Source organism: Hevea brasiliensis, chromosome 18, assembly GCF_030052815.1.
Source record: "Hevea brasiliensis isolate MT/VB/25A 57/8 chromosome 18, ASM3005281v1, whole genome shotgun sequence".
NCBI lineage: Eukaryota > Viridiplantae > Streptophyta > Magnoliopsida > Malpighiales > Euphorbiaceae > Hevea > Hevea brasiliensis.
Genome location: NC_079510.1, coordinates 44,538,470 through 44,563,100, shown reverse-complemented (window position 1 = coordinate 44,563,100; position 24,631 = coordinate 44,538,470). Strand labels below are relative to the sequence as shown.

Sequence of the window (24,631 nt, the reverse complement as noted above, 5' to 3'; positions counted from 1 at the left end):
TGAACCAATATTTATCGATTCGATTCGATTTTTTCTTATTAATCAATTTGGTTTGATTTTTAAAATTTTTAATTTTTAATTTTATGAATTTGGTTCAGTTCAAAATCGAACCGACCATTTGCACACCCCTAATAACTGTAATCATACAAAAATAATAGTTTAAAAAAAAAACTTGAACTCTGTGTTGTTTGTTAAATTTTTTCCATTAAAAAAAAACAACAACTGTGCAATCATTAATAACAACTCTCCAACCTCAAAAACAACTAATTTCCAATAAAAAGTCTTTAAAAATTAAATAATTTATTATTTCATCTTAAATTTAGTTAATATTATGATTTAATTTTTATATTTTTTAAATTAAATAATTTAATTTATCACTTATATTTTTATCAAAATTAAAAATTTTTTTATTCAATATTTCTATTAATTTAAATAAAAAATTAAATATATTCTTTATTTAATTTAAAAAATTTATTATTTAATTATTTAATTTTAACTAATATTATAATTTGATCATTACATTTTAAAAATTAAACTATTTAATTCTGTATTTAATAATGAACAAAATTATAAGAATTTATTTTTTTATTAGCTTCGTTTTTATTAAAATTTTTTGTTAATTTTTTTATAAAAAAATAATTTATTTAATAATAATTAATTATAATTGAAAGAAAATATATGTAAAGAATCAAATTATTTAATTTTTAAAAAATTTTAGAGATTAAATAATAATTTTTTTAATTAAATAAAAAGATATATTTATATTTTTGCTTAAATTAAGGTAACATTGGGCAGGAAAAGCTCTAATTTGTATGAAAGCAATAAAAAACCAGGAACCAAATGAATTTCCCTTAAAATTTTGATTTTATGCAGCCTTTTGCATTCCACTCCTTCAATTTCCAGGTATTTCCGTTGTAATGACCCTCTCCTCTATCTAAGCTCTTAACTCCTCAGTACCCCCACATCCACGTCGTAGACTGTATTTTCTGAGTCTTTTGTCCCTCTCACCTTCTCTGCTTTTCTATTTCCTTTCCTCCAAGAAAAGAAAGTTTTTTTTTTTTTTTCACTTTTGAAATCAAGATCATATTTCTTTCTGTGTCTCAGCTGCTCTGATCGATCAATCATTATTTCTTTGCGCATCATTCGAGGATATGTTGGTTAATATTGACAAATTTGGGATTTTGGGTCCCAAAATTTGATGGCTTTTGTACATTGTGCTGTTCGTTTCGTCATATTTGTTAATCGTCTACTCGATCTCGTCAGACCCATCAAGGTGTCAGTTCTATTTCCGTAATTTGATCTACTCTGGTGCCTTTCTGAAGATTTTGGCACTTTACTCTTTGCATGTTCTGTTGGATTTTGAGCTTGTTTTATCTCCTTTAGATCATTTAGTGCAGTAGATACGTGGGGTTATAAAATTTTCTGAAGTTTACATTCAAACCTCAAAAGGGTTTTATTTTGAAGATTTGGGCACGGTTAATTTTGTTCGCTTGCTGGGTTCTGAGCTCGTTCGAGGTGTTTTTTTATTAAGTTATGAGAGATTGCTGGGTTTTGTAGGGTATTTTAATTTATCTGGTTTTTTCTGGGCGTTATAAAATGAAGAGGTTAAAAAGTGAACCTCCTAGTGGGAGGAGGTGTAAATTGTCACATTTCTTGCTGGGTATAGGAGCATTATACTTGGTTTTTTTAGCATTTAAATTTCCACACTTTTTAGAGATTGCAGCAATGTTGAGTGGAGATGACAGTTATGTTGGATTGGATGCGGCTGCAGCAGAAGATATGGATGATTCGGATTTAAGCAAACCAATTTTCAGTTCTGTTTATAAGGATACATTCCACCGGAAGTTGGAAGATAACCAAAACCAAAATGCACCAAGGATGCCTAGTAAGGAACCTTTGGAAGAAGTAAAAGAAGTGTCTAAGCCTATAAAACCTCTTCGGCATCGATATGGTCGGATAACAGGTGAAATTATGAGACGAAGGAATAGAACCAGTGATTTATCAATGCTTGAGAGACTAGCAGATGAGGCCTGGACTTTGGGTTTGAGGGCATGGAAAGAAGTAGAGAATTATGATGGAAAGGAGCTTGCACAAAATTCTGTATTTGAGGGGAAGTCTGAGTCATGCCCCTCATGGGCATCCATGAGCGGGGAGGAATTGGCTGGGGGGGATAAGATGATGTTCCTTCCATGTGGTTTAGCTGCAGGTTCTTCTATAACAGTGGTGGGAACACCTCATTATGCACATGAGGAGTATGTGCCTCAGCTAGCTAGGTTGAGGCGTGGTGATGGAATTGTTAAAGTTTCACAGTTTATGATTGAGTTGCAAGGGCTAAAGGTAGTTGATGGGGAGGATCCACCAAAGATTCTACATTTGAATCCTCGGTTAAGAGGAGATTGGAGTAAGCGACCGATTATTGAGCATAACACCTGCTATAGGATGCAATGGGGGACAGCTCAGAGGTGTGATGGTTTGCCATCCAAAAATGATGAAGACATGCTGGGTATGGAGTATAAATATCTTCATTTATTTTTGTTCTCTCCTATTTTCTTTTGCATGTTATATCAAATGCATTAGGATTCATGAGTAGATGAAATGATATATATTTTTAGATGAAAAGAAACATGACTAACTGTATGTTTATATTAAAGGAAGCAAATTATTGATCTTTTGTTTATATCCCTAGGTAACATTCTAATTATATGCTGGGTGTTGAGGTTGGGGATTTATTTATTTATTTATGTAACTCTTTAAAATGTCTGGGATATATTTCTATTGATCAATGGGAGTTATGAAATTTTGAAGTAGACAAGAGGGAAACACTTTTGAGGTTCTAAACAAAACCATTTAGAAACAACTTGATGTCCATGAGATCAAGTTCCCTGGAACTAATACTTTGAAGTTTTTGATGTCCTATGAAATGGATTCTCTAATCAAGTAGTGAGATGATACTTGCAGGGATTTTACAAAGTCTTGTAGTCCCTACTGTTTATACCTCATCTGGCTTTTCAGTTAACACAAACTATCACTATAAATGTCCCAGTTGAGTTGCAAGAAGTATTTGGATCAAACACATTGTTTTTTCTTTCCATGCTAGGCACTATGACATATTATTTGATATGTTGGGTCATATGATATTGTTTTGTGAATGCGCTTTTCAAGACACTCGCTGAAAAACACATATGCACATGCTGAAGTTCTTGGTGGACTTCAATCCTCTAAACTCCACGTCACACCATATTTCTAATACATGTATTTGGCAGTTGATGGATTTATGAGATGTGAGAAATGGATGCGGAATGACATTGTCGATTCAAAAGAGTCCAAGACAACTTCATGGTTCAAGAGATTCATAGGGCGCGAACAGAAGCCAGAAGTGACCTGGCCGTTTCCTTTTGTGGAGGGAAGATTGTTTATCTTGACATTGCGTGCAGGTGTTGATGGCTATCATATTAATGTTGGGGGTCGGCATGTCACCTCATTTCCATATCGTCCGGTATGTTGCTAAAGATGAGGAACTAATGTTGTTTGCCTCTTATGACTGCTCTTTGATATCTCTCCTTTTCATATGTCAAAAGTTGATCTTGTTGATCTATACAACATTGTTGCACATCTGATTTGCTATTTATTCTTTATTCTAATGGTCCTATCTAGAGCAGAGAAATGGTAGTTTTGAATTGTCTGCATTTTGCATTATTTTCTTTGAAGGCTTCCTTCATTCGTTGTACACTGTTACATAGAGAAGGAGAAAATATAGAAATAAGGAAAGGAATATGTAATTGGGCTAGTAGAGCAAATTAGAATTGTGAAGGGAAAGTTTGTTAGGTCTATTGAGTAGTTGTTAATTGTTTGGGAGGGAAACTATGAGCAGTGACAGCTGTAGTTGTTAAAGAGCAGTTATTAGGGAATTGGAGGAGAATCTGTTATAAAAGGGAGATGAAACACCTGTATTAGAGATTCTGAATTCTGATTAATAATATTCTCTATCTTCTCTCTAAAATTCCCTTCTCTCCCTCTCTCTCTCTCTCTCTCTCTCTCTTCTGTTCTGTTATTTCTTCTATTTTCTTCTCTGGGATATCTACTGTTAGGGCTATTACCTAACATTGGTATATTGTTACGTAGAGAAGGAGAAAATATAAAAATAAGGAAAGGAATATGTAATTAGGCTAGTAGAGCAAATTAGAATTGTGGAGGGAAAGTTTGTTAGGTCTATTGAGTAGTTGTTAATTGTTTGGGAGGGAAAATATGAGCAGTGACAGCTGTAGTTGTTAAAGAGCAGTTATTAGGGAATTGGAGGAGAATCTGTTATAAAAGGGAGATGAAACACTTGTAATAGAGATTCTGAATTCTTATCAATAATATTCTCTATCTTCTCTCTAAAATTCCCTTCTCTCCCTTTCTCTCTCTCTCTCTCTCTCTCTTCTGTTCTATTATTTCTTCTATTTTCTTCTCTGGGATATCTACTGTTAGGGCTACTACCTAACATTGGTATCAGAGCTTTGCATCCAAGAAATCAGTGGGTAATTTTTCCTTAGGGGTTGCAGCCATGACTAGATCTATTGTGATAGGCCCAGAGATGGTGCGGATTGCAGAATTGGAGGAACAAATGAGGAATTTGTAGGAAGCAACTCAAGGAATGCCGAGGACCTAAATGATTTCAAGAAGGAGATGAAGGAGGAATTAAACAAGACTTCTTTAACAAATAATGCCATTCTGGAGGACTTGCGACAAATGATGATCACTCATGTGGTGGAAAGGAATAAGGAGAGCAGTAGTTCAAATGAGGGGGGAAGATTGGAAATCCTGATGTTAGGGTTTTTTGGTGAAAAGGGGAAAGAAACCATCAATTCTGATTCCAATGGAGTGACAAGTGAGAATTTCTTACTAATGCCTAAGGAAACTCTGAATCTTCAAGGAAGTTCTAGTTCTGTCATGGAATCAGGCATTCAAAGCATTACACTTGGAGTGTTTAGTCCTACCCTAGAAGCAATCAATACTGATGCTTGGATTAAGGATGAAGATGAACAAAATTTTGAAGAGAAAATTTCAATATTTCTTAAGCATTTCAATAGTCAATCAGATGGAATAATGATCAAGATCCTATCCTCAACCTGAATTCTTCCATAAGAGATGGGTGCCTCGAAGAGGAATCATTTGGGATTCAAGATGACACACGTATCAATAGTGCTGATAAAAATATTGAAATCTTAAAAGGTATGTTTCTTGGCCCTAGACTTGTCAAAATTTCTGGAAACAAAAAGGTTGTTTCCCTTGCTAAGAATGTTTTTATTAAAGGAGAAGACATGGAAGTTTATGAAGAAGTGAAGTATTGGAATCTTGGTGGTAGCATAATTGAGTTGAGATCATGTAATCATATGATACTCAAGGAGAATGAGTTTGAGATATGGAGAAGACAGAGGAAAAAAATAAATTCCTTGTCGAGGGATGATTGCATTGGAAATTTGTGCTGCAATGACAAAGTAAACTGCAAAAGTGTTATGAGATTTGATAAAAAGAATTCTGCAGAGTGCATTTTTCCTTTTGCTGAAAATGTTAAGGAAAAGCATGAGATGGCTTCCATTTATAGCTGGACATCAAGTGGTATGGTGATCTTAAAGGAACAAAAATTGGAAATTTGGAGAAAACAAAGAAAGAAAGTTAGCTCTTTGTTAATTAATAGTTCATACTTTCATGTGTCTTTTCTCAAATGGAAGTTCAGACCTAGTCTTTTCTCACTACCTATGATTTCAGTCATTGGCAACCAGGGGCAGTTGACATCTGCTGCAATTCTCCAATATGATCATATTAGAAGAGGAAAAAGAAGAAGAAAGGAAGGAAGAAAGAAAGAAAGAAAGAAATTCTAGTTCAAAGTGCTAGCTAAGGATGCCACTTGGGAAGATACCACATTTATCCAAAACTCAATTTCCTGACTTCCAGCATTCTTGGGGTCAAAAATGCTCTAATGGAGAGGGTATTGTTACGTAGAGAAGGAGAAAATATAGAAATAAGGAAAGGAATATGTAATTGGGCTAGTAGAGCAAATTAGAATTGTGGAGGGAAAGTTTGTTAGGTCTATTGAGTAGTTGTTAATTGTTTGGGAGGGAAACTATAAGCAGTGACAGCTGTAGTTGTTAAAGAGCAGTTATTAGGGAATTGGAGGAGAATCTGTTATAAAAGGGAGATGAAACACCTGTTTAGAGATTCTGAATTCTGATAAATAATATTCTCTATCTTCTCTCTAAAATTCCCTTCTCTCCCTTTCTCTCTCTCTCTTCTGTTCTATTATTTCTTCTATTTTCTTCTCTGGGATATCTACTGTTAGGGCTACTACCTAACATACACTTCCGATGTGCTAAGTTTGTTGCTCTTCCTTTCAAGTTTGGATTCCTCTTTTTCTTTCCCCTTTGTCTTTCTGCTGGGATTCTTCAATACAGTTTAATTGTATTGCTAAAGATAAGGAACTAATTTTGTTTGCCTCTTTTGACTGCTCTTCTATATCTCTCTTTTTCATATGGCAAATGTTGACCTTGTAGATCTATACAACACTGTTGCACATCTGAATTGCTGTTTATTCTTTATTCTAATGGTTCTAACTATTGCAGAGAAATTGTAGTTTTGATTTGTCTGCATTCTGCATTATTTTCTTTGAAGGCTTCCTTCATTCATTGTACACTTCCCGTGTATTAAGGTTGTAGCTCTTCCTTTCAAGTTTTGATTCCCCTTTGTCTTTCTACTGGGATTCTTCAATACAGTTTAATTTTAGATTCTTGTGTATGTGTTCTTACTACCTCTTATTGTTATAAATTATATTGAATCAATCTCTTGTCAACTGTTCAGTACTGCAAATAGAGTGATTTTACCTTGACTGTATTGAGCTTGAAAATGATATCTTCTGAAATTTTATGTACCTTCAGGGATTTACCATTGAAGACGCAACAGGATTAGCAATCAAAGGAGATGTGGACATTCATTCAGTTTATGCCACCTCTCTTCCTAGTACTCATCCAAGTTTCTCTCCTCAAAGGGTGTTGGAAATGTCGGAGAAGTGGAAAGCTCTTCCTTTACCAAAGAGTCCTATTCAACTTTTCATTGGGATTCTTTCTACTACAAATCACTTCGCAGAACGTATGGCAGTGAGAAAAACTTGGATGCAATCATCACCAATCAAGTCTTCAAATGTAGTAGTTCGTTTCTTTGTTGCTTTGGTAAGGTCTTATTCTTTTCATTTAATGTAGTTATGAAGTCAAAAGTAGTTAGATAGCAGGATCAACTTGATCTTCAATGCCAACCTTTGACCTGTGAACATGTAGCTAATGGATGCGGTGATATTGGTTCAAGTCACATTTAGAAATGTGCCCAGCAAGGTAGTTGGGTTTCTAATAGTCTCAGTAGAGGGAGGACAACATATGAGGGTCGATGTTCATTTGGGTTCTGGAAACACTGAGATGTTAAAGGGTCTGTTCACCTGCCATGGTTGTTTGAAGGCACTGATTTGAATTACGAGTGCTCTAATCAGCAGAACTAGAGATGCAAACAATTATTGATTCTAGGATTAACGAATTTGGTGGATCCTGAACGGCTAATTTAGTTCACGCTTGATTTTCTGTCTACTGTTAGGTCGTTGCAATTTGTGTTTGACTTGATTTTATATTCCCTTGACAAAAACCTAGTTGTTTTGTGGATAAAAGTTTTAGCTTGTCCATTCCTATCTAGTGTATGAGTTGTTTTATGATGGTCTTGTGGTTCTTGGATTTTCATATATAGATTTTTCAGGGATACATGAACACGAGGTGGCAAAATTATCTATTAAGTATTGTGCAATAATGTACTAATATGAACTTGCCTAACTCTACCTTAAAAGCTAGCTCACAAAAGGAGGTTTGTAATCTTATATATATAACGCCCAAGACCTCCCTACAGAACCGATGTGGGACGCATCATTCCCAACCCCTTTAGACTGAATGTTCTTGTGAAGCAACCGGGGTCATGACTCGTTCACTCCGACCTCTCCGGAAGAACGTCAGGGAGCCTTTATATATAGCCCACCAACCCATACAGAGTGAGGCTCTGATACCAAATAATATGAACCTACCTAACTCCATCTCAAAAGCTAGCTCACAAGGGGAGGTTTGCAAACCCATATATATAACACCCAAGAACTCCCTGCAGAGCCGATGTGGGACACATCATGTACACTATACCATATGTTCTATAATAAATTTGTATTTGTTAAATTCTCAATTTTCTTTTCTGCCATTAAATTGCTACCATTTAATTATATTTATATGCATAACTGGAATGCACTCATCATTGCAGAGCCCCAGGAAGGAAGTGAATGCAGTGTTGAAGAAAGAGGCTTCTTACTTTGGTGATATTGTGATATTGCCATTTATGGATCGCTATGAACTTGTGGTTCTTAAAACTGTTGCTATTTGTGAGTTCGGTGTAAGTCCACTTTATCCATCAGTCATCTTTCATTGAGTCTCTTCAATAGGATTTTATGAATCTATTTACTTTCTTATGTGTTCATTTTTCTGAATTAAGCACAAATATCCTTTGTACAGGTTCAGAATGTTTCTACTGCATATATCATGAAATGTGATGACGACACATTTGTTAGGGTGGACACTGTCTTGAAAGAAATTAATGCCATCTCTACCAAAAAGTCTCTTTATATGGGCAATCTCAACCTGTTACATCGACCTCTGAGAACTGGAAAATGGGCAGTCACTTTTGAGGTATTCTTTCTACTTCCTTCCATGTTGAGGTTTTCTATTGTTATTTTGTTAAAATCAAAGTGTAACTTACTTCGTTAATTACCCTTAGATGAAAAAAGTAATCTACATCTTGTGGATAGAAGAACAAAGTGAAAACAAAGTAACCATGGAAGACACCTTCCATGTTATCTTGGTTATAAATTTTGATCTGGGGAAGGAGGAGGGGTTTGGGGGAAATTTGTTAGAAACTATCAATAAAACATGAAGTCAGTGATATTATTTTTAGGGTGTTTACTGTGTGGACCGTTTTTCATACACTTTCTTTATGCTATGTTGCTTTTACCATTAGGTGAGCCATTACTAATTTATCCAGATATGGTTATTTACAAAGTTGGATTTAATTTGTTGAAAACAATGCAACCTTAGAATTCCCCAGAGATTGTACTCAACTCAACTAATGATGCATTTAGTAGAAGATTTAAAAATAAAGGGTTAAATGTTACCCTTGTAAGTTTTAACTTTAAAGAGGGCAACTATTAATCTAGTCCCCCAAAGATTAACATTTAAACTCTTAAGAGAATATAAATATTAATGACGTGAAAAGTTAATATATTCTCTTAAAGTATTTAAACAATATTAATAAGGAGTTAAAAGTTACAAGAATAATAATTACCTTTTTTTTAACCCCATACCAAATGTCCCTTAAGATTTAATCGCAAAAACTAATCTAGAAAGTATGATAGTCATTATCCCTACATTTGTTAAATTTGACTGTATTTTTACCTGATGTGACAGGAGTGGCCACATGTAGTATATCCTCCTTATGCCAATGGGCCTGGATATGTAATTTCCAGTGATATTGCTAAATTTGTCGTTGCTCAACATGGCAACCGAAGCCTCCGGGTTAGTGATATTTGAATTTTATCTAATATCATGGTCAGGAGGGGGATAGCCTCTTTTTGTCTCTTATCTTATGTTCTTGTTTTCTGTAATTTTTTTTTTTCCATTACCTTTTGTTCAGTCTGCTTGGTTCCTTAAAGTGTATTGTTTTACATTCTGGTTTCAGCTTTTCAAGATGGAAGATGTCAGTATGGGAATGTGGGTTGAACAATTCAACAGCTCGAAGCCTGTCCAGTACTCCCACAACTGGAAATTTTGTCAGTACGGATGCATGGAGAACTATTACACAGCACATTATCAATCCCCTAGACAGATGATCTGTCTGTGGGACAAGTTGGCTAGAGGTGGGGCTCATTGCTGCAACTTCAGATGATGACTGCCTCACCACAAAGTCCCCACCAGGCCTTAAGAAGATAACAGCAACTCATGCTGCATTAGCTGATGAGAACGTTATGTTCTTGTTCTTGTTTCCCCACCTATTGCTGATTCTTGTCCATTTTTTTAAAGTGGGTTGTAGAGATGGCTGGGTATTGAGTTACACTCATCATTTTGGAAGAACGCGGACGGTGTCATGTTGTAATCAGGAATGATTGTTAATTAGATCAAACCCATTTTGGCTTCAACTAAAAGCTGCAGAAAAAGAGAGAGAAAAATTTGTACAAGTGTAGTTGTATATCTTGTATTTCATACTTTTGATATCAAATTTAGTTGGCAAGTGGAAGAAGCCTTGAAATCAATCCTACTTCAATTCAAGCTGTAGAATCTTTCAATGCGATTCATGTGCCTGATACTGTAACTGATGCTCTCAAGAATACACTTAGCATGATGATTATAGTTAAGTACAATACGTGGGAGGGTCCACAAACCATCCATAGCTATGATAACTGTCCAACTATTGAAACCAAATTCTGTGGACTCCATCCCTGTACGCCTCACTGGAATTGGACTAGTAGTTAAAATAGTTGAAAACTGGCCCCCCTCCCCCGCCCACTCCCCCCATCCCCCCCCTCCCCCCCCCCCCCTCTGGGCAGTTGACAGTTGGCACCCTGTCACTCTTATTTATTTATCTGTTTTCTTCTTCCGGAGATATTCTTTTATATATATATATATATATATATATATATAGTTAAGTTGCTTCCGTTTACGTTTGCATTTTTCATTTTTCGTTTTATATAGTTTTTTTTATTTAACTGCATTAAATTTCTCCTCTTTCTTCATTAAAAATTCTTTCTTGAGAATACATAAATAAATTATTAAGTGTACATATATTTTTATCCATAAAATAATAAATTTTATCTTTTTACTTTTAAGATATAGTTATGTCTATATGAATATTGAGTATATTATTTTTTAGTGTATTAAATATATAAATAATTTACTGAGTATATAATATTTCTCTTGTTTTAAAGAGTTAGTTGACTACCATTATGTATATAATATTTATTTCTATCATAATTTATATAATTTTACTGAATAAATGCAATAAAAATAATAAATAATAAATAACCTTTTTTTTGTTTCAATTTTTTTCCTTATTTTAATATTTATTTAACAAACAGTAAAAAGTAACAAAAAATTAATTTTAATTTTTCAAATTTCCTTAATTCCAAAGAAAAAATAAGTTAACATACTTTTTGTGAATTTCATGATTTTCAAGTAAATTGTGAGAACTTATTAACTGAATTATGATTATAGCATAAATAATTAAGTCTAAAATTTGAAATTGGAGATGGTTTAGTTAAGTGTTAAATATTTTATATATATATATATATATATATATATATATATATATATATGGTATAATAAGTTTTATTTTTTAAAATAAATTATTATTTGATATAAATTTATAATTTTATGTGAAGGGCCACTAAGTACGGTAGCGTTTTACACCTAACGTGCCCCTCAACGTTTAGCCCTTCTCATGACTCATCAGTTAGAAAAACACGACAATTTGTGGATCCCAAAAACGACAGAATCCTCCAGAGCTCCATATTTCCTGTCGGCAAGCAGATATCTTGCCACGTGTTCAAGTTCAAAAGCAAAGTTTATCGCTTTGCCCTGCGTATACTTATTCAACAAGCAATGAACACTCGCGTCGCTCGCTGGCTAAGGTTTTGAGTAGCACGGCGCCGTTTATGTGGCTGTTTGAAAACATAAAGCAGCGTTGGAGTGCACAGGTGGACTGTTGATTAAGTGGGGCCCGAGGTTTGGATAGGAGCAGAGTAAAGGTGGCAATTTCGCAATCACGTACTATTATGTGGATAATAATATATCCTTTATTCTTCACTCCATCTAAATGACAAAAATATCCTCATTTTCTCAAATATATTTCCAAGTGAAAAAAAAGTAAACGCAGCAAGATTTAAATCCTTCAAAAATAATTAATTTTAATTAAAATTTTAAATTTTATCATTTTAAAAGTAATTTCAATGTTACTTATTAATAATAAAATAAATATATTATTAATATATTTAAAAAAAATAAAATTTTATATTTAATTTTATTATATAAAAAATATATTTTCAATCACATAATTATATTCATTAAAAAAAAAGGTGGCGCATTTTTTTTTTTAAAAAAAAAGAGAGACGTTATGGTAAAAAAAAAGCAGTTAAAGACCCCTGAGACAGTGAAGTATGCATTGTACTAATAAAAGCCTATTTTTGTCCTTTCACGCTCACTCTCTTGCCGACGTGCACTCCCGACGTTCCCGTTATCTGCTCTGAATCAAGTCCTTTCTTCTCTTTTCTACTTTGAAAGGCTTGGAACAGAATACACAGAAGAAAGCGAAAGAATTTGGGAAAACAAAGCAGGAACCCCACAAGGAAAGAAAAAACACCCAATCAATGGCCACATTACACCCACCTTGGACAGAAACCTGTCCTTAGATATTTTTCATTCGCGTCTTCTCTCTCTCTCTCTCTTTCTCTCTCCCCTGCTCGTTTATCCCTATCCACGTTACAACCACCACCCATCAATGCTTCTAATTAATATAGATCTTTAACCCCTCCATATTCGTTCTCTTAACGGCTACTTCTTTCTCTCATAACACCATACCCTTTCTTCATTTTTGTCTGCCAAACTCAGACAAGGAGAGAGCTAGTTCCCATAGTGTCTCTCTGTACGCTGAGAGATGGATTTTTCTTCCTTCTTGACCTCCTTGGGGACTTCCTTTGTAATCTTTGTGATTTTGATGATGCTTTTTACATGGCTTTCCAGAAAACCTGGAAACACTGTCGTTTATTACCCCAACCGGATCTTGAAAGGCTTGGATCCATCGGAGGGAGGGTCCAGAACTCGCAACCCTTTCGCTTGGATACGGGAAGCGTTGTCTTCCAGTGAAGAGGATATCATAAACATGTCTGGCATTGACAGTGCTGTCTATTTTGTGTTCTTGAGTACAGGTTTGTCTTTTTTTTTTTTTTCATGTCTGAATTTCCACATATTGTTTCTGTTCATTCATGTTTGTTTTATTTGTAGATCAATCTGCAAATTTCTTGTTCTGGTTTCTGTGAAGTGGGATTGAACTTCGCTTTTTCAGATTTATTTTGTTTTCTTTCTTCTTTTTTCTTCTGATTATTGACTTGATGGCTATGGAGTGTGGAGCTAGCGTTTTTCCCTTTTCATTCTCCCTTTTTTCTTCTTTTTATCCTTTTAGAAATATGATTATTGATAAATGGCAAATTAATATAATCAATTTTTTTTTTTTTTTGCCCCCATAATCCAAAACTTTAACTTGCTTCCAATTTTGGGGTTAGATAATCTATGGTATTTTTTTTTTTCATTAATTTAACTTTCATATGTCATTTTCTTTCTAATTACCAAGGAAAAGGGTGGGTGACTGGATGAATTGAGTTCTTAATTGTCAATTTCATTATTTACTCAGAAGAAAACTAGAAAACAAAGAAAAGTGCCTAATTTTGTGCTTATGCTTTTCATTTCCTCTGTATCTTCTTCTTTCTGGTAATACTTTGTTTCTCTCTTCCCCATCTTCTAGTTTTCATGCCTTAGCAAAGATGATAGGTTGCCTTCCGCCAAAAAAAAAAAATGGACGGTAGGTTACCTCAATATAGTTGTATTGGAAAATTTATTTAAGAGGCGGTTGAAAGTCTATAAATCCTCTGTTGAATTATTGATGAACCTGATGTAATGCTGGATGATCATTTTGCTTAATAGCTTGGATTTTTTTTTCAGTCCAAGTTATCTAGGATTCATATTTTTTGCAACTTATCGAGAATGATGAAAATATGAAGAGACTTCATTACAAGAAACTAACTTTTACTTGAAAATGTTCTTGTGAAAGGTAGTTCTGGTTTCTTTAGATTATTATTTACTCGATCTATTATTTGCTCACGGAACCCTTTATAACATTGTTTCTTTCATTATTTCCTTGCTTGATATAAACGTATGGACTTTCTGACAAGAAAGAATACAATTTTAATGATCATTCCTTTTATTAATGTGACAGTGTTGTCAATATTGGTTGTATCGGGCATCATTCTTCTACCAGTTCTTCTCCCTGTTGCTGCGACTGAAAAAAGATTGAAAGTCACAAATTCTACAAGTGAGGGGAGTTTCAATGATCTTGACAAGTTATCTATGGGACATGTTAAGGTAAGCTGTTCAATTTTGCATGTGCTGAAATGATTTGCTCACGTTCATTTTGCTCCATCGATATAATTTATTATTTGATTGAGATGGTTGTGACTCTTTTCTTAATAAATTCTCCGTGTTGTATTCCACCATAATTAATGGAATCCTCTACTTGCAATTTTACATGTGGAAGTGTTTGTTGTTGTTCTTCTTACCTACAGGAGAAGAGTCCAAGGCTGTGGGCATTCCTGATTGCTACCTACTGGGTTTCTTTTGTCACCTATTACATGTTATGGAAAGCATACATACATGTTTCTGGGCTGAGAGCTAAGGCTTTAATGTCTCCAGAAGTAAAAGCAGAGCAATTCGCTGTTCTTGTTAGGGACATACCTCCTCCTCCTGAGGGCCAAACTCTAAAGGAACAGGTGGATTCATATTTTAAATCCATCTACCCTGAGACATTTTACAGATCGATGGTGGTTACAAACAATAAAGAGGTATTACAATACATTAATTTATTTTCTTCATTTTCATACTCCTCCTTACCCTCAATGGTTTGAGTTGACTTTCTGATGTTATTATGTTCCAGTTGAGTCCTCTATTCTTGTTTCTGATTCTTATGTATCATTTTTCTTTCTTTTACTATTACCTTTCAAGTTCTATGTTATTGTTTCCTGGTTTTCAGAATTTAATGATATTGTTATAGTATTGTAATTTGATTAATGTATCTTTTAGACAATCCTGAATATTGACCAACTCTTGGTATTCGAGAGAGTAAGAAGGGATATTATATTTTAGATGGCTACAATTCTTGACCATGCTAAGTATGTGTTTTTTAAGCTTATGTTGGTATATGCTATACCAATTGTACTGATTATAAGCTTGTAAAAAAAACTGAACTAGGTTAACAAAATTTATGAAGAGTTGGAAGGGTACAAGAAAAAGCTTGCACATGCAGAAGCCATATATGCCGAGTCCAAGGAATCAGGCAAACCAGAAGGGTCAAGACCTACCACCAAAACTGGCTTCCTTGGTCTCATTGGTAAGAAAGTAGATAGCATAGAGTACTTCAATGAGAAGATTAAGGAACTAGTCACAAAATTGGAAGCTGCACAAAAAGTTACATTACGAGACAAGCAGCAGCCTTCTGCTTTGGTCTTTTTCACCAGTAGGGTGACAGCTGCTTCTGCATCTCAGAGTCTGCATGCCCAAATGGTTGACACATGGACTGCCATGGAAGCTCCTGAGCCTCGTCAACTTTTATGGACTAATCTTAAAATTAAGTTTTTCAAGAGGCAAATACGACAGTACGTGGTATACATTATTGTGGCTCTGACCATATTGTTTTACATGATACCAATTGGGTTTATTTCTGCATTAACAACTTTGGACAATCTGAAGAAAATTCTCCCATTCCTAAAGCCAGTTGTGAACATTGTTGCAATCAAGACAGTGTTGGAAGCCTACCTTCCTCAGATTGCACTCATCGTCTTTTTGGCATTGTTGCCCAAGTTGCTTTTGTTTCTCTCCAAGGCAGAGGGAATTCCTTCACAGAGCCATGCAGTAAGGGCTACGTCTGGAAAGTACTTTTATTTCACTGTTTTGAATGTTTTTATTGGAGTTACAATCGGTGGAACCTTGTTCAGTACATTCAAGAGCATTCAGAAGAATCCAGATTCTGTAGTTAAATTGCTAGGAAACGGCCTCCCTGGCAATGCAACTTTCTTTCTTACCTTTGTGGCCCTGAAGTAAGATTTTTTGTCATTGCTTTCATTTTCAGTCTTGTCCTTCTAGAAGATTATACACCTTTAGCTATGTTATATCCTCCTGGTTTCTGAACCATAAACCAGATGGATATGAAGACAACACATTTGCATTTTTTTTTTAAATTTCATCTTTACTGAGATTAGTGGATATATTAATCCTTCCTAAATATTTCTTTTCTCTATGAGGGGTTTTTGCTAGAGATAAATCCAGTTACAATAATGCTACTTCTATGCATTCTAGTACCTGTTAAATTAATGTCTGACTTCTACATATTTCATTGATCTCAGGTTCTTTGTTGGATATGGACTTGAGCTTTCACGTGTGGTTCCTCTAATCATTTATCATCTGAAAAGGAAGTACCTTTGCAAGACTGAAACTGAGTTGAAAGAGGCTTGGGCTCCTGGAGATTTTGGATATGCAACCAGAGTTCCTGGTGACATGCTTATCATCACAATTGTCCTCTGCTACTCTGTCATAGCTCCTCTGATTATCCCATTTGGAGTTGTGTACTTTGGCCTGGGATGGCTTGTTTTACGAAATCAGGTAATTTCCTTTTAGATGTGTGTTTAAATATGCATTCCCTGCCTGCTGAGCTTCAATGGCAACATATGATGGCATGCATGCATTCACTGAGATAATTATTGACTTCTTTTTCTTAACAGGCACTTAAAGTCTTTGTTCCATCCTTTGAGAGCTATGGAAGGATGTGGCCCCATATGCATACACGAATCCTTGCTTCTCTGTTATTGTTCCAAGTCACAATGTTTGGTTACTTTGGGGTGAAGGAATTCTATTATACTCCAATGCTGATTCCGCTTCCCATAATTTCCTTGATCTTCGTCTATGTTTGTTCGAAGAAATTCTACCGCTCTTTTTGTAACACACCTCTTGAAGTTGCTTGCCGTGAGCTGAAGGAAGTTCCTAACATGGAACAACTCTTCAGATCCTTCATCCCACCAAGCTTGAACTCTGAGAAGCTCGACGATGAGCAGTTCGAAGATGCATTATCGCAAGTTTCAAGAATGGGATCATTTGCTTGAACTTGGTGTTTTTCCACTTGATATTCCAGACTTGCATCAGAAACTTCATTTTTTTTTTCAATTTCTGCTTGTCATATTCTAAGTTAGAACATAAATTAGGTTTTTCTTTTTTCTTTTTAGTTCTTGTGTGGATATTTTGTAAATCAATCCTGTTTTTAATGTTTGCTTAGTTGAATGGGTTCCTTAAGTATGGTCATGTCTTTTTCGCATAAGTTCCATAGACCATAGGTAAAGAATATATTAATCTTATGAGGAACCTAATTTATGATTAGTTACAAACAAGATTTTGGATTTCCAATAGCTGTTCTCAGATCAAATTGATCGAAGTAGACAGTAAATCAAATCTATAGTAACTTTTTTTGGAAAAAAATCATCATCAAAATAAGAAAGAAATGGATACTAGATAAAAGGCTTGATCCTATGGGAAACATAAATCTAATATGTAGGATCATGATTGGATATTTCAGTACTAAATGGAGAAGGAATATCTTCAGGTTCTGTCCCTGGCTTAACCCATCTACCATGTTTGTTCAATACAAGCCCCTTGTGAGGCAACCGGAACCAGAACTCGCGTATTTTTAGCTCCTCTATTAACATATCACTAGACTTGTTCACCAATGCCAAATCCCTCCTAGCATTCCATCGAAACTTCAATTTCTTGCCCAAAAATCCATCCAAAAGATGGAGGTAAACCTCCAAATTGTGACGCCCTGACAAGTCAGATTCGTGCTTCAAGTAGGGTGACATGAACACATCAAGTTTCAACTGGCCCACATGCCTATAAACCCAGGTCAATTTTTGAGCCATTTTGTCAAGTTTCTTGAGAATTTTGTTGACTATGATCCCTGGAACTTTTGAGACTATATCTTGCTTGACAACGACCCCAAGTGTTTTGACTCCTAGTTCATTAAGCTTCTCCTTGAAGGCCATGTTTCCAACTCTTGGTGCACCAAACGAAACGACACTAATGAAAAAATGAGGAATCGAAATTGCAACCTCATAAGCGTTGAGAAGGGCTAATGCTCCTCCTAAACTATGTGCTGTAAGTGTCAAGCTGACCCTTTCGCCATTTTCCCTGTAAAAACTGACATGCTTCTTGAATTCTTCCATAACTTGCTCAGAGGCACTTAACTTGTTGTACCTAGTAAACTCATCCTTGGATTTGCATATGCCAAGGAACCCACATTGTAGCGTAATATTTTTCTTGTCATCATCAAATTGCTCTAGCTTTGTCTTAAGGTCCGTAAACCACTCTGTGGGAGCCACCGTGCCCCGCCATGCCACGACTATGTCTCGCCGACCAATTCTATGCGATTCCTCGTCGTTGCTCACCTCAACATATCCCATCCAGTTGGAATCTTTGCTCCATATACTATGTGACCTCACGAACCATTCAGGCACGTCTACATGGGACATGGCATGAATGTACTTAGTCACCTTGTAACCGTGCTTGTAAGGCCCAGTTCTTGCAAAAACTTGTGCCGGTTATACCTGCAACTCCAACAATACTCAGATAGAGCATCGAAGTCGAAGGCATCGTAAGTGTTGAGGCAGTGGATGTAGAATAGGCTTTGAGGCGTGATGAATCACTATCTTTAAGGTATTAATTGCCCCCACTAGATTACTGCAAGGTTATGGCAATATACCTCCAGGATACAACAAAGCCTGAAATCTGCAGACAGCAACTCCTGAAGATTTCCCTTAAGAACTCTTTATATGAACTGAATTTATAGAGATTAGAAGAAAAGAAGAAGAAGTAGAAGTAGTATATCTGGATTGAAAAAACTCATCTATATTTATAAAGAATGAAAAGTTATGGCACCTTTACTAGATAGACACATCTGTCTATCTTCAATAGATACAACTGTTTATGTAATAGACATGTCTGTTTATTAAAAGATACCTATACAAATAGTTGTGACTATTTGTATAGAATAGATGTCTATTTATATTAACAGATACCTATACAAAACAGCGTATTTGTTTGTATAGAATTGATATGTCTGTCTATTAACAGACACATCTATTTGTTAAGTGCCATAATAGAATAATATTTATTGAATTATATATATATATATAATTCTATACATATTTCACTCTTGTCATTCCTTCACTTTCTTATATTTTAACAATATAGAAATTCTTTCTCTCTATACTATCTAACATACAAGCTATTTATAACAATCCCCCACTTAGCTTGTATTGTTAGATCCCATTGTTTCATGCATAATGAAAAGTATCTTTCGATTTAAACTTTTTCTTAGTGTAAGTATTTCAAAGTTCTAAAGAAATCATGGTGGCCTTAGCTTAAACCTAGATTCCTATTAAATAGAACCGGAAATACTACACACACGAATCAATTAGTTCAACTTAAAAAGTTCACCAAAATTTTAGCACGAATATGGCCTTGTGCTACCTCCTGTTTTCATAAACATTTACAAAAGTTATTCTCACTTTTGTTGAAGCGGCACCACTTCCTATGTTCATATAGGTGAAGTTTCCTTTGTAATAATTTTAAACTTCATTAAGAGTATAAACACTCATCCTCATTCCATTAACTTAGTACATTAAGTACTTTAATTACACTATTTACTAATGACTTGTTGTTACCCTTTAAACTTTATTTAGTAATAATACTATAAAGTAGGGTTCCCATCATTAGTAAATTTAATGGAATATTCTAAATCCTAATCAGCACATGTGCTTATGATCATAACTCTCGAGAGCCCTTTTATTAAAGGATTTGCTAGATTATTATAGGATTTAACATAACCATGGTAATAACACCATTAGAGACTAATTGTCTTACATTTTCATGTCTTAAGCTTATATATATATACTTTTAATTGTATATTTTACTATAAGCTTTAACCATCATGATTTGACTATCACAATATAAAGAAATAGATAGCACAGGTTGTGGCCACAACTTAATATCCGATAACAAGTTTCTCAGTCATTCTACTTCTTTACCAACATTAGCTAAAGTTATAAATTCGGATTTCACCGTAGAATGAGTTATACAAGTTTGTTTCTTTGATGCCTAAGAAACAGAACCTCCACTTAAAGTGGATACCCAACCAAATGTTGACTTATTATTCTTAGTACTACTTATCCAATTGGCATTTGTATAACTCTAGGATCTCCACCATATTTGTTTTACTAGTTAACCATATAATCACATGTTTATGACATGAACTACATAAATAATTCACAGTCTAGATATGTACCTTATTTGCAGAAATAAATTGCTCCATAACTTGTTTAAAATGAGAGTATCCAACAATAAAGAACCAAGCTAAACTTGCACACACACACAAATGCATACTCATTTGTTCTTTTGTCACTTCTTACAAATGACTTGTAAGGCTCTTATTTTTACTACTCAAAATGTACCAACCTTTTGGCCAATTAGTTCATCTCTTCATGCATGTAACTATTTAGAAAAATTGCATCTTTTCATTTAGTTACATCTTTTGGCCAAGGGACATAACTCTTTGCATAGATACAATTCTTTATATGGTTTTTATACAATTGAAAACTTATCGCAGAATAATCTATAGTTTATAATTCCTTTTTTAAATATCCAAAAACCCTTGAAATTTCTTTTCAATATTCCACACTAGGATTATTAGTATATCTTGACAATTTATACATTGCAAAAGCAATATCAGGAGTAGTGCAATGCATAACATACATTAAGCTAACAATAGCACTAGCACACTCAATTTGAATAATTATTCTACCAAAATTTCTAGTCAATTTGTAATAAATATCATATGGAGTATTTACTTCCCTCAATATAATGAAATTGAAAAAGAGTAAAACCCCCACTATGTTATAGCTGGGTAGTTTTAGGCAGATCCCTCAAGGATAATAACCAAAATATAAATCTAGATAGCAATTTTAAAATTCTCCCAAGAATAAATTAAAGAATAATAATGTTGATTGTCGGTAAAAATGAAGAGAAGAGACAAAAAAGAAAAGTTAATAGATTTTTGTTCCAAACTGCTATTTATAAAGCATTTGCATCTCTTCAAACATATACAATAATTCACTTTGTATCTATTAGAATAGTTATATCTATTCACTTACACCTTTTAGAATAGATACAACAGTTCAATTCGTATCTCTTATAATAATTACATCTATTCTCTTATACCTTTTACAACAGATACAATCGTTCACTTTTGTATCTCTTAGAATAATTACATCTGTTTATTTATACATTTTACAATAGATACAACTGTTCACTTTTGTATCTCTTAGTATAATTACATCTATTCACTTATACCTTTTAGAACATATGCAACCGTTCACTTATACCTCTTAGAACAGATACAACCATTCAGTTATATCTTTTAGAACAGATACAACCATTCACTTTGTATCTCTTAGAATAATTATATATATTCACTTATGAACAGACATAACTCTTTTGAAATGAGACAAAATTTTCTATCACTAATATTTTAACAATATCCCCACCTAGTTAGTGATAGACACAATCAATATGAATTAGGATTTATGCATATAAAAGTGTTTTTCGACTTATGCACATAAATCTTATTACCTTATTTATCACATTCACCATGAGCTTTAGCATCATAATATAACCTTATATTTCTTTAGACATATTATCAAGTATTTAGAATTCAAAATATTTCATAATGAGAAATTTATCCATACCTTTTTTTTCTGTATTATATTCGAATTCTAACGAATTCCAAATTTCTTTTGGAGACTTGACAGAGGTAAACAAATCTTATAGCCTATCTGATGAGTTGTTGAGAATATGACCTCTGCATGGCAATTCATCTTCTTTTCCTGATCTGTTTTTACCTTCTCAGTGAACATAATTTGTTCCTCAAAATGATCAAGTTTCATGAACTCTTGATTCATCACGGAAACAGCCTTAGACTCTATTGCGATTAATACCTTAAAATTGTTGAGGCAGTGGATGTAGAATAGGCTTTGAGGCGTGATGAATCACTATCTTTAAGGTATTAATTGCCCCCACTATATTGCTGCAAGGTTATGGCAATATACCTCCAGGATACAACAAAGCCTGAAATCTGCAGACAGCAACTCCTGAAGATTTCCCTTAAGAACTCTTTATATGAACTGAATTTATAGAGATTAGAAGAAAAGAAGAAGAAGTAGAAGTAGTATATCTGGATTGAAAAAACTCATCTATATTTATAAAGAATGAAAAGTTATGGCACCTTTACTAGATAGACACATCTGTCTATCTTCAATAGATACAACTATTTATGTAATAGACATGTCTGTTTATTAAAAGATACCTATACAAATAGTTGTGACTATTTGTATAGAATAGACATGTCTGTTTATTAACAGATACCTATACAAACAGTTGTGACTGTTTGTATAGAATTGATATGTCTGTCTATTAACAGACACATCTATTTGTTAAGTGCCATAATAGAATAATATTTATTGAATTATATATATATATATAATTCTATACATATTTCACTCTTGTCATTCCTTCACTTTCTTATATTTTAACAATATAAAAATTCTTTCTCTCTATACTATCTAACATACAAGCTATTTATAACAGTAAGTTGCTCCAACGAATTCTCCATACTTGACAATTTCTCGACGAAGCCATGGATGGAGAGGGTCAAGAATGTTTTCCCAGTTGCAAGAATCATGGATTTCACGCCACTTTGTAGGTATATTCTCCTTGGGAGAAAATGTTGGAGTCATGTGATCTCCTCGGTCGATGAAATCCAGTGCTGCGTAGGGCACATTGAGTAGGTGCTCTAGTGTTTAATGGGGACGGCAGGAATTTTTCTTCGTTTTGGTTTCTTGATGGATTTTGATGGTGGAAAGCTGTTTCATGCTCGGTACACAGCTTAACCGGAGACGGCACTTGCTTGTAAATGCCTTCATGATAGCTTGCCAGGTAATATTGAGCTTCAACTTCCATAGCCGCCTTCTGGCTTTTCTCGACCTTGTTTTCTTTTGTTGCGACATGTCGTCTTAGTGATGACTCTTAACACCTCCATGGTGGTCTCAGAATTAATGGAAGAACAACGAAAGCGATCTTTTCTTTCCTTCTTAGGATATGCAAATGACAACAAAGAAAGGTTTTATCTAATTATTGATAGATGGAGGCCTAATTGGTCCAGAAACCAGAGAGTTTGAAATTTCAGGGACGGTGGCTCACGATGCCTTCTTCTTGGAAAAGTGTCACCCTCATAATTGGACCACCAATGCATACTACAGCTGACCATTGTCTTTTTCTAAGCGTAAATATAATACTCTATGATGGATTAGCAGAGGAAATCAGGAACGGTATGCCATACTGAAAGACTAATGGCATACTGATGGCTACCTAATTAAGGACCACGAATCAGCAGCCATTCTTAGTTGGTCTTTTAGACATTCCATTAGTCTTACCATCTATATTTTCAGGATCATCTGAAAAAAAAAAAAAACGATAAACTAAAAATAAATAAAAGAAGTCATTTAAATTATATTCTATGTAGGCTATATCTATTTTACATGTCAATCTCATTATATATATTTTATTTTTATGTATGCGATAAATCGAGTCTAAATAAAAACTTTTGCAAAATCTTCTAAACCCTCTCCACCCTTGGATTGGACAAGAAATTGTCAAAGTATGGACAATTTGAACAAGCAACATACAATGCTCTTGATTTTGATTCATTGTCTGGATATTGTAGAAATTGTATATACAACCGAAACAAGCTTTTTGAAAAATTAGGCCTAGATAAACATGGCTATAGGGTAAGCAAGTATATTGAATTACATTCCGCATAAAAATGTGTAGGAAAAAGAGTGAGCAAGTGATCCTAACAATTATCGGGCATAGCTTGGGTGGAAAGATCTAATTAATGTCAAAATTACTCAATAATAATAACTTAGAAATCATGAATTTGAATCTTAATGGAAATAAAATTAATTAAAATATATATAATAAAAATTTATAATGGAAATAAAATTAATTAAAATATATATAATAAAAATTTATAGTGACATATATTAATTTAGTATGGATATTTTTCACAAAATTAATGTTTTCATGTAAACACAACCATAGTTTGATTTAGCCCCAATCACGTTAAAAATTTAAATTTTTACAAATTTTAGAGTTTTAATCTAATTTTTCTAATTTTGAATCAATTGATTAGATTTTGAAAATTTGATTAAATTTTATTTAAAATTAAAATTAATAAAGTATGCTTTTTGCTGTTGTAGCGTTACAGGTGATATTTTTTATTTTAAATATGTGAGTTTCACATGACACATCATAAATAATTAAAAAAAAAAATCACATTTTCTCTTCTGTTCTGTCTTTATGTATGACGCATTATAGATAATTAATTATAGTTAATTACCTCCACATTTTCCGGCTTCTAATAGAAATCTAATAGTAGAGATTACAGCATCTACTTGCTTGATAGCCTTCATCAAATCCTCACTTGACTTGATTTAGGGATTGAAGACATTATTATTGAGCAAATACAAATATATATATATATATTATTAATATGATAAATTCAAGTTTTAGTCTCCTCTCCCAATCTTCTACTAAAAGGAATCCAACTTCAAGAG

The 24,631-nt window shown here is 33.9% G+C and overlaps 3 protein-coding genes across 3 annotated transcripts; 2 read left to right on the top strand and 1 right to left on the bottom strand.

Moving 5' to 3' along the window:
- The first annotated feature begins 807 nt into the window (after window positions 1-807).
- LOC110649019 (hydroxyproline O-galactosyltransferase GALT2) lies at window positions 808-10,354 on the top strand. Its single transcript, XM_021803410.2, has 7 exons — window positions 808-2,503; window positions 3,264-3,496; window positions 6,915-7,205; window positions 8,317-8,445; window positions 8,565-8,738; window positions 9,513-9,620; window positions 9,784-10,354. Exons 1-7 carry the CDS (start codon window positions 1,597-1,599, stop codon window positions 9,988-9,990), a joined length of 2,049 nt encoding a protein of 682 aa, XP_021659102.2. The 5' UTR covers window positions 808-1,596; the 3' UTR covers window positions 9,991-10,354.
- A 1,987-nt stretch (window positions 10,355-12,341) lies between these two features.
- LOC110649017 (CSC1-like protein ERD4) lies at window positions 12,342-17,204 on the top strand. The gene is made up of 6 exons (XM_021803409.2): window positions 12,342-13,021; window positions 14,086-14,231; window positions 14,432-14,707; window positions 15,114-15,958; window positions 16,265-16,520; window positions 16,640-17,204. The coding sequence occupies exons 1-6, from the start codon at window positions 12,751-12,753 to the stop codon at window positions 17,015-17,017; spliced, it is 2,172 nt and encodes a 723-aa protein (XP_021659101.2). The 5' UTR covers window positions 12,342-12,750; the 3' UTR covers window positions 17,018-17,204.
- Window positions 17,205-17,282: 78 nt separating this feature from the next.
- LOC110649021 (phospholipase A1-Igamma1, chloroplastic) lies at window positions 17,283-24,487 on the bottom strand. The gene is given in 6 exon segments (XM_058140575.1): window positions 17,283-18,471; window positions 18,474-18,562; window positions 22,611-23,011; window positions 23,013-23,041; window positions 23,450-23,470; window positions 24,415-24,487. Coding segments are annotated over 6 exon segments (1,632 nt in total). The 3' UTR covers window positions 17,283-17,452.
- Window positions 24,488-24,631: the final 144 nt, after the last annotated feature.

What these genes read in the sequence shown, in the direction of transcription:
- LOC110649017 (XM_021803409.2), top strand. Translation starts at nt 12,751, where the DNA reads ATGGATTTTTCTTCCTTCTTGACCTCCTTGGGGACTTCCTTTGTAATC. An exon ending in CTTACCTTTGTGGCCCTGAA is followed by an intron (nt 15,959 to 16,264) that starts GTAAGATTTTTT and finishes CATTGATCTCAG; the next exon opens with GTTCTTTGTTGGATATGGAC. An exon ending in GGCTTGTTTTACGAAATCAG is followed by an intron (nt 16,521 to 16,639) that starts GTAATTTCCTTT and finishes TTTTCTTAACAG; the next exon opens with GCACTTAAAGTCTTTGTTCC.
- LOC110649019 (XM_021803410.2), top strand. Translation starts at nt 1,597, where the DNA reads ATGAAGAGGTTAAAAAGTGAACCTCCTAGTGGGAGGAGGTGTAAATTG. An exon ending in TTCGTTTCTTTGTTGCTTTG is followed by an intron (nt 7,206 to 8,316) that starts GTAAGGTCTTAT and finishes TCATCATTGCAG; the next exon opens with AGCCCCAGGAAGGAAGTGAA. An exon ending in AATGGGCAGTCACTTTTGAG is followed by an intron (nt 8,739 to 9,512) that starts GTATTCTTTCTA and finishes CTGATGTGACAG; the next exon opens with GAGTGGCCACATGTAGTATA.